Source organism: Austrofundulus limnaeus, unplaced genomic scaffold (genome assembly GCF_001266775.1).
Source record: "Austrofundulus limnaeus strain Quisiro unplaced genomic scaffold, Austrofundulus_limnaeus-1.0 Scaffold1567, whole genome shotgun sequence".
Lineage (NCBI taxonomy): Eukaryota > Metazoa > Chordata > Actinopteri > Cyprinodontiformes > Rivulidae > Austrofundulus > Austrofundulus limnaeus.
This window is the reverse complement of record NW_013953969.1, coordinates 3,035-12,578: the sequence shown is the minus strand read 5'-3', so window position 1 is coordinate 12,578 and position 9,544 is coordinate 3,035. Positions and strand designations below refer to the sequence as shown.

The following is a 9,544-nucleotide window of genomic DNA, read 5'->3' as shown; positions in this document are numbered from 1 at the left end:
TACTAGCGTGGTGTACCTAATAAAGTGGCCGGTGAGTGTACATACACACACAGTATATATAGCTAGACTAGTGCATCCGAAATTTAACATAAATTACTTATATTAATACAATAAAGTCATTTCTGCATTGTTTCGGGAAATGTCATTACGGAAAATTTAACTAATCATTTTAAATGAATAATTTTACTTTTAGTACTTAAGTACAAAAAATTTATGATACTTTAAGACTTTTACTCAAGTAATATTCCTAAAAGAGACTTTAACTTACTTTTACAAAGTAATTTTTTGGTAAGCTACTTGTACTTTTACTCAAGTATCACTTTGTGGTACTTTATACAACACTGCTTTTGTTGCAGAACAAATAAACAAAATTGGGCTTCTCATAAAAAAACTCTAAATGTGACAGAGTTCATAAACACACAAAACATTCATATTTGCCAAGCTAAGCTAAAATACGAGGCTACAGATGATAATAAGTTAAGGCTCTTCTTTGGGAGCTGTTCCACAAGAAAAGAGATGAACTTCTCATCAATATTTATCAAATCTTCATGGTTTTAGTGTTATTTTACCAGAGTTGAAAACACACCCAAAACGATCAGAAATACCTAAAATGCTATTTGTGGGGAAAATAAATATACCACAGATTTATGCTTAGAAATTCACTGATTTATTTAGCACCTTTCTTACAAAGCCCAGAGAAACTGAGACTGTCTTTGTGGTTGTGAAATGAGCCAGTCATCTTTAACGAAAGCTGGCATGAGCAAAGCAGGAATTTCCGATGAGGCGTAAGCAGCATGTTAGCATTTAGAGGCTACGTGTCTGCAAGGAGAGAGCATCCAAGACAACGTTTGACACGGTGGAGACAGAAGGGCTGCAGGCAGCGACGCAGTCTATCACTGATGGTGTGAGTTTTGTTTCCTCCTGTCAGACCCTGCTGTACTCCACACTGTAGGGTTAATGTCAAAATTATTCTTTTTATTTTGTCTTTTGTCTAAAAACACTTCAAAAGTACCAAACATTAACTTAAGATTTATAATGTTTTGTTTTTGCCAATATTCAATAAGTTGATGTTTTCCTGCTTGACCAAACAGACGCTTTTGTTCAACTAGATAACTTTATAAGCAAAGTAAGAAAACTTCCTGCCCTATGTATTTTTTTTATTTAGCTGTTTCAAATTACAAAATGCAGGGGTATATATACTATTTGATTCTAACAGACTTTCAAAAAGTGGTTTAGTCACTTTAAAAGCTGCAGGTTGTAACATCAGGATCTTTGCAGGTAAGGGTCACAATTATAACTTTGATTAGCCTTGGTCGCTATACCTGAACATGTCATCCCAAAATAAAGTAAGCAATGGATAGCTAGAAGTTAAAAATAGAAACAAGTTAGCAAAAAAAAAATACAATATAGGGCTAGATAAAAGCATCAAAAAAGGAATTAAAGTATCCAAACAAATGCTCAGCAAAGGGCTAAATCTAGCAAAAGAAATTGCTAAAAAAAAAAACAATAAAAACTAGATAAATGTAAAGCATAATTAGCTTAAAGTAACCAAAATGTAGCTAATAGCTAAAGGAAAATTAAAACTAGCTTCATAGCAGAGAGCTACCTAACTTAAAAATAGCAATCAAACACAGCTAAAATCACCAAAAGGTTAGGTAAAATTTTAAAATTACAATTATACACTAACTAAAACAAAGCACCAAGGGTTGGTTAAAATTTGATAATAGCTTAAACACTAGCTAAAAGCACAAGAATGTTATCTAAAACCTAAAAATAGCAATTAAACACTAGCTAAAATCCCCAGGTTAGCAAAAATTAGAAAATGACAATTAAACACTAGCTAAAAGTACCAAAAGTTTAACTAAAATTGGAAATTAGAGCAAATATGTTAGCTATGACAAAGCACCAAAAAGGTTAAATAAAATTTGATAACAAACACAACGTACAAGAATAAAAAAGTGAAACAAAAAATTGAAAATGGCAATTAAACACCAATTAAAAGCAACAAAAGTTGATCTAAAACTAAAAAAAAAGGTTACAAGTAACATTATAGGACAAAAACAGAGCAAGCTGATTTTTAAAAGACAAAGTTTTTGGTTAAATTGAGATAATAGCTGTGAGTTTCTAGGTGGAAAATATTTGTAAACAAACAAAAAGCAGAAGTCAAACCCTAGAATGAGCTGACTCAGCAGATGTTTACATTTCAGCAGATGTTTACATCTTTATTGTAAAACAGTCAATATCTATTTCTCCTCTTTCAGATAAGAGTGTAACTCCATTTCCAAACCTATCGTCCAGTGTGACTCACTTTCGTGCTTCGTGGTTCCCCAGGTGTGCCGCGGGACGCCGGGGCTCTTGATGATGGCTCTGCCGGCAGATTTCAGAGCATCCATCCCGAGGTGTGTCCACTCTCACCGGCAGGTGGGTTTCCCTCGGTCCCTCTCCGCTCCACGGGCAGAGAAAAACAGAGAGAGAGAGCTTCGCTCCACTCGACGAGGGGCTCGTCGGACAGACAAAGACGGGCAGAGGAGACAAGTTTCCGCTGAGAGAGCCGTCTGCTCCCGGAGACAGGAGCAGCTGAAGGCGGACACACGGAGCCCAGGCACCCTTCCCAAAGTTGAGGGCGTGTCCTTCACCTTCAGGGCCTGAAGAGTTTCCTGCGAAATGTCCTCACTTCTTTCTGTGTTAATGCAACAAACTCATTTATACTATAAACCAGTCTTTTATATTTTTATGCTGGATTATATCTGCCTTGTGGTTGGCCATATAGTTGTTTTTGTTCATCGTTTGTGCCCTCACATTTTATTTTTTTTGTTTGTCTCTAGACTTAAGTATAGAAATATATAAATAGCTTTTATTCTCACAAAAATAAAGTTTATACTGTTTTTTTTTTACTACAAAACAATCTAATCAAACAAACCTGCTTATTGTACTATGGCTCCCCCTAGAGTTCAGATATTGTTATTGCAACATTGAAGATTTATGGAAGCCCATTTCAGCCACCCTGATAAAAAAATAAAACTTGTATCTCATAATTATGACTTAGCTATGTCATTATTATGAGATACTATCTCATAATTATGACTTAGCTATCTCATAATTATGACTTAGCTATTTCATTATTATGAGATATTATCTCATAATTATGAGATAGCTAAGTCATAATTATGAGATACTATCTCATAATAATGAGATAGCTAAGTCATAATTATGAGATACAAGTTTTATTTATTTTTTTATCAGGGTGGCGTAAATGGGCTTCCACAACAACATTTCGAAGTTCAGGATTTTTTTTTTATTTTCCCAAGGAGAAATTTGTTGCAGTACATAGACATGAAGAAACAAAAAAAAGTTCATACTACACACAAAAAATAAATAAAATAGAATTTAAAAAAGATCACAAGTGTTCATTAAAAATTCCGACTGCTACTTTCACTGACCTCAGCTTGTATAAATCTATACCAGCAATTCTGTTGCACATCCTGACAATCCCCAAGAGTTTACTCCTGTTCTTACATGTTAAAACTCCAAACAAATAGATAAAAGTCAAAGTTGAAGGAGACCCAATAAAACATGAATAAACATTCTCATAAAAGCAGAATCAACATGAAAAAAAACCCCAGAGCTTACGATAACGATACATTCTCTGATGGGTGTTCTTACAAAGTGAGAGTATCAATAGTTGGTTTATCATCCAGTTCCAAGATATTTATAGCGGTGCATGACCTCAACAACTTCATAACCACAGAAATGGCGAATAAAGAGTCTTGTCTAAACTCAATGACCATTTCCTTCATCTTTAAAACATTTAGCTTTAAAAAGGAAGACTTGTTTTCTTTGCAAATAGACTAAAACTTTTGCATTGCTGTTCAATACAACTAAAACCAACACAGTACTTAGAAATTCTGTCAAATATTCAAGCACACAATTTAAATATAAATGTACGTAATATTTTAGTCAGATTGCAGTTTATTTCCATTTTTTCTTTTTGTAAAGCACTTTGAATGCATTCACTGTAAAAAATGCAACAATCAAAATCATCATCATCATTATTATTATAAGTAGTAGTAGTAGAAATGTGATACATTCATTGATTTATGCCATAATCTTTTGTTATGCTTTCTCAGTCATTCAATTTTCTTGAATTATCAAACGAATGTAAAGTATGTGCGCAAACAACTGAACAATTTGTCAATCTATTGTGTTTAGACCTTTAGAGGTATTACCTGAAAGGCTTAAATATGCTGTTTAAATGCATGGTTTGTGTTTCTGTTATTATGAGCTGACTGATCTGAAATTTCTGACAAAAGTTTTAGACATTTTACCATCCTAGTTGATCATTGTGAGTTGTTATCGGCTTAAACTTGTGCATCTGTGGTAATACGGGGTCATCCATTCATATTTGTAGAGGGGACAATTAAAGCCAAACAACGTACAGTATAATCTGATTTTAGAAAAACTAATACTACTGTTGTTGTTTTTTTTCTGGGAACATCTTGCATGATAATGCGAAAGCAAGGTGTGAGGCCCAGAATAAAATACAGCTTAACTGCCCTGCTGTTCAAACATTTTACCTATTACCAATCATTTGAACAGAATGAACTACAATATATAACAGCCCCAAATTGAGTAAATTTAATTCCATATTAGGCCAAAAATGTTGCAGTCATAAACATAGCACTATGTATTTTTTTAGTTTAACCTTACTGCTGAAATATTATTAAAGAACTAAATTTTAATTTAAAAAGTAAATAAATTTAAAAAACAATGAAATTATGTTATTAACCTCTGTTGCATATGGGTGGTAGCCCAACCATCAGCTAAAGCACAATAGAGTGATAACTTTTCACAAGATGTCTGTTTTAAATTAAGTTGAAACAAGGCATAACTGAACTGCAGCCAAATGTATGAACAGATGTAGAGCAACATTATCCACATGGAGAACTTTAACTCCAAATAAAAATGATTTCCTAGGAAAGAACACACACACAGTTTGGATCTCTCCTTCAGGGTGAAATCTTTATTCATTTTCTCTTCAAAAACCCCAGCACATATGTTTCCACGTCAAGTCTTAAGATTCCCGTTGCAATTATTTCCCACACAGGAAGCAGTGCATGTAGTCGTATAGTCCCTCGCGAATCATCTTGAAGGGATATGTTTAGCCTGCTATGGCATGCTGCTGTTGTGATTCTGATGCTCGGGATGAGTTTCTATTGTAACGCTCAAACTGTACTGCAGCGGCGTGGATTCCTGTGCACGTGGACCTGTTAGTGTGTTGGAATATGCAGTGCAGTGGTGGTACTGAGGCGTTGCTGCTGCAGAGTAGTCCTCCGTTAGAAAAAAGGCATCATCCTTTTTCTTCAGTGGAAAAAAACCGTCTTCTTGAAAGCTGAAAGCTGCACGACGACAGCAATGAAAAAAAAGGTCACTGTGCCTAAATGGCTTTTATGGAAGACTGTGGATCTGTGGTTAAATGTATAATCCCTTGTGTTTCTAAGCCCCTTTATTCAACTTAGTGAACATTGTCAGAGAACATGTATTATTCCAATAATAATAATAATAATAAAAACAGTGGCTATAGGCGTACATGCATGTTTAAAACTCTCCAATTCACCTGGGAACTGTGGCCATATTCTCTTTTCTTCCTGCATCTTTTAAAACATTCTACGTTAACCCGTCGCCAAGAACATTTTTGGATTCGTATTCCCCAATAAAACAAATCATGTTTGTGTTTGAGGAAGTCCACTGCAGGTAAAAGTGAATAAAAGAGAACAGTTAGATGAAAAAGAAAAGATTTAAAAACAGAAGGAGCATAAGGTAGTTTGTTTCAGGAAGGCTAACATAGAAAAAAACAGTCGGAACTAGCTACCTATTATTCTTTCCAGTCTGCTTTACGGTTTTTATATTATAGTCTCATGCTCATCCGTTCACATTCATCTTTTCTCTCTCTCTCTCTCTGGCTCTCCTAGATCCCACAAAGTCCTTAGAGATTGGAGGGCGAAGGCATCTTGTGGAAGGTACCGTCACTGAAGCAGAAAGCGGTGACCTTGGCTGAGAACTCTAAGGTCCATCTCAGAAATGAGTGTTTCCATAAAACCTGACTAAGTCGAGTACAAAACCTGCTCCGATGGTTCCTCATACATCGACAGTTTCAAAAGCCGAAAAAACAATTCCTTCGCTTCCTCCTGGTTTCTCTCTTCCGAACGTCTCCTCTCCCCGTCCTCGCCTTTCTTCCAGCTCTGAGGCACATGGGCAGTCCTGGGGGTGTCCCAGAGACTCGGCTGACAGGCTTCGGCTGGACAGGACGCTACTTAAACTGGACTGACGGGCGCCTCTTGGGTGAGTTTCAATTTCCACACAAACTTCGATGTTGGTTCTTTCTCTGGAGGAAGAATGGATAAAAAAAGCAATGATACTGATTTGCAGTTACAGTGAGGTGCAGCGTAACCATCAAGCAACTGGTTCCCAGTTCATTGTATGACCTGAAATACACAAGAAGTATTAGAATCAGAGTGCAAAAGAACAAGCACCAACAACAATCCATCCATCATCTATACTCGCTTCTTCCTTTCAGGGTCACTAGTGTCCATATCCAGCAGTCACAGTGCAAGGGGCAGAGTACACCCTGGACAGGTCACAAGTCCATCACAGGGTCACACATAGAGACAAACAACCATCCACTTTCACTTACACCTAAGGACAATTTAGAGTTACCAATTAGCCTAACAGTCATGTTTTTGGTCTGTGGAAGGATATCAGAGTACTGGAGAAAAACCCACAACTTCAAGATGAGATCATAAAACTCTACCCAGAAAGGTCACGGGCAGCTCCAACAACAAATGGCATGTCAATTTGTTAAAGGGATCCATGATTAGTTATAACATTAGACTTTATTTAATGAACATATATTTTAACTGTAAAATAAAGACTAAAAATACTGTAGGTTGTTTAGTTTTTATAATTTTTAAACTAAAAGTTAAAAATATATTACACGGACAGGGCCATTTTATTTACACACAAAGCATTCTGGGTAAATGATGATGCGGATAGGTGCTCGGTGGAAGGCTGCTAGTAAGCTATATCCACCCTGAAGGTTAATCTTGGACAATATCTGATGATCGACTCTTTTAAATGAAACCAGAGAGCGTTGACAGAGAGGAGAAGGTAGAAATGACTCAGCCTGTAACTGAAAATATAGATGGAGGACAACAGAGCTGCTTCATGGAAGAAGAAACTCAGCTTTGCCTGTTAGTTTTAGCATTAGCCCCGATGCTATCACCATTTAAATGTATTAGCTCAGCGCTACACATTCTCCTCTTGTCACTGAGGTCCTCCATCCACATGACAGAGAGGGGAACGCAAAAATGACTCAGCCTGCAACTGAAAATATGGTTGGAGGACCTCAGTTTAGCTTGTTTGTCGTGTTAGCGTCGAGCTAATACATATAAGGCAATATAGTGTCAGCACTAGTGCAAAAGCTAACAGGATAAGCTGAGGTTCTTCTTCCATGAAGCAGCTCTGTTGTCCTCCATCTATATTTTCAGTTACAGGCTGAGTCATTTCTACCTTCTCCTCTCTGTCAACGCTCTCTGGTTTCATTTGAGTCGATCATCAGATATTGTCCAAGATTAACCTTCAGGGTGGATATAGCTCGCTCACACCGATGACCTATCCACGTCATCATTTACCCAGAATGCTTTGCTTGTAAATAAAATGGCTCCGTCCGTGTTAAAATATATGTTTAAAAATTTACAAAACTAAACAGCCTACAGTATTTTTAGTCTTTATTTTAGAGTTAAAATAAATGCTTATCAAATGAAGTCTAATGTTACAACTAATCAGGGATCCCTTTAAATAATAGACCTCAAAAAATCTGAAAAGACTCACCTCGAACTAGTTGCTTGTGTGTCATCAAGCTCGCAGTCAGGCACAACAACCACCTCGCAGTCAGACCGACTGTCCTGATGGGTGTGTCCATGGCATTTGGCAGCTTCTTCCACTCCCGTGTACTTATCTAGTTCTGGGGGCATGGCGCTCGTACTCGGGAGGACGCCCACTTCCTGTACACTGACTCTGACTTCCTGGACACTGGTGTCACTGACCTTCGGGTTGCTCTGACCCGTCCAGTGATCACTGACTACATGAGAGAATAGAAGATCTATAAGAGAAGTTGAAACTCAATCAGATCAGGCAGGATTCTGGGGGAGAAGTTTTAGTCGTATAACAATGACATCACTGTTGTGATAGCTGTCCTTTATCTAAAGCTCAGAGCGATTCTGTTCTGTACTCACAGTTGGCTAGGTCTTCCAGCTGTATTTTGTGCGTCTCGGGGGGCTCAGTCTGCGCCCGACACCAGCCGTTTCTACAAAGCGACATAGGAACCACCCCGTAGACGTAAGTCAGCATTAGCGGCACGCCCACACCTATAAGACAACAAGAAGTTTTCACAGATTAAAGAGATTTGGGTGCTCAAATCTGGAAAGTCAAGCTTAAAACTAAGAACCACAACAGGATACAACTTTTGGTAAACTCTTCAACTTTAACATGAAACACTCACCTTCCTTATCCTCTCTGTACCTTTTTTTCATGCACTCTAGAGTTTCTAGAAAAGACAGGTCTGAAGTACCTTGTTTCCCAGGACAGTTTTTACGTATATTCCAATACCTTCCTAAAATAATTACCTAAGTCACGTGTTAAACTCAAGGCCTGCAGGCCAAATGTGGCATTTTATATTGCCCACAAAAGCTCCAAAGATGTCTTAATGTCTTAGACTAAGCGTATGCTGCTTTAAAGCCAGCATTGACCATAAACTACATCTCATGAAATGCATTTGGATTATTTTACCCATAAAATGCTGGCATCTCACCACTAGGTGGACATGCACAGGATTAAAAGTAAAGTAAACTAAAAGTAAAATTTCCATTTTGATGCATTTTTTCCAGCTATTTTTTTTTTTTGGGCCACTTGTACTGGGAAGTGGGAATGTCCCACTTGGAAGCTGCAAATTTAAACCGGAACACACCCTCCAGTGGAAATTCAGAATTCAAGATGGCAGCTACTCCGCACAACTCAACACAGGGTAAATCTCTCCTACTTTTACTTTTAATAGTGTTTCTGTATTATTTATTTCACATTCAGTCAGTTGTATATGTAGTCCTTTTCAGTGTTTATAAGAGGACTGTTAAAACGATGTTTCTATGCAGGAAATACCACATAGAGCTCAGTTATTGTTTGTTAGAGTTGCTCAGCTGAAACAATGAGATGAGCAACGTGACGTTTTGTGTTTAGTCGATGTTAAACACGAAAGGTTGAAGTTATTACACCATAATGCTCACGTGGCCCTCTGTGAAAACCAGTTTGGCACTTTTTTCCAGTTTTTCAGGAAACACAAAAAACCTTATCCAAAAGTGCATCATATGACATTTTTTGAGATTCTGACAAATTTTGAAAAAAAAAAAAAAACAAGAAAAGAAAAGACAGGTGATTATTTTAGAAAGGTGTCGGTTTGCAACATAAAGGATCTTTATAACTTTTACACAGCTCA

At 37.1% G+C, this 9,544-nt stretch overlaps 2 protein-coding genes across 5 annotated transcripts in view; both read right to left on the bottom strand.

Moving 5' to 3' along the window:
• si:dkey-71h2.2 (low density lipoprotein receptor adapter protein 1) overlaps window positions 1-2,676 on the bottom strand; it is a 28,533-nt gene extending 25,857 nt beyond the window's left edge. For 2 of the 3 annotated variants that reach the window (XM_014032891.1, XM_014032892.1), the window contains exon 1: window positions 2,309-2,674. In XM_014032891.1, coding sequence (XP_013888345.1) covers window positions 2,309-2,393 — 85 coding nt within the window. In that variant the 5' untranslated portion in view covers window positions 2,394-2,674. Of the gene's footprint in view, window positions 1-2,308 lie in introns of all 3 variants that reach the window. The other variant, XM_014032890.1, reaches the window with a different exon arrangement.
• Window positions 2,677-4,992: 2,316 nt separating this feature from the next.
• Window positions 4,993-8,423, bottom strand: LOC106535796 (E3 ubiquitin-protein ligase RNF19B; the record flags this gene model as incomplete). 2 transcript variants are annotated; one of them, XM_014032888.1, is given in 3 exon segments in its annotated part: window positions 4,993-6,382; window positions 7,888-8,158; window positions 8,292-8,423. In XM_014032888.1, coding segments are annotated over 3 exon segments (650 nt in total), but the record flags the coding sequence as incomplete, so codon positions are not given.
• Between the last annotated feature and the right edge of the window lie 1,121 nt (window positions 8,424-9,544).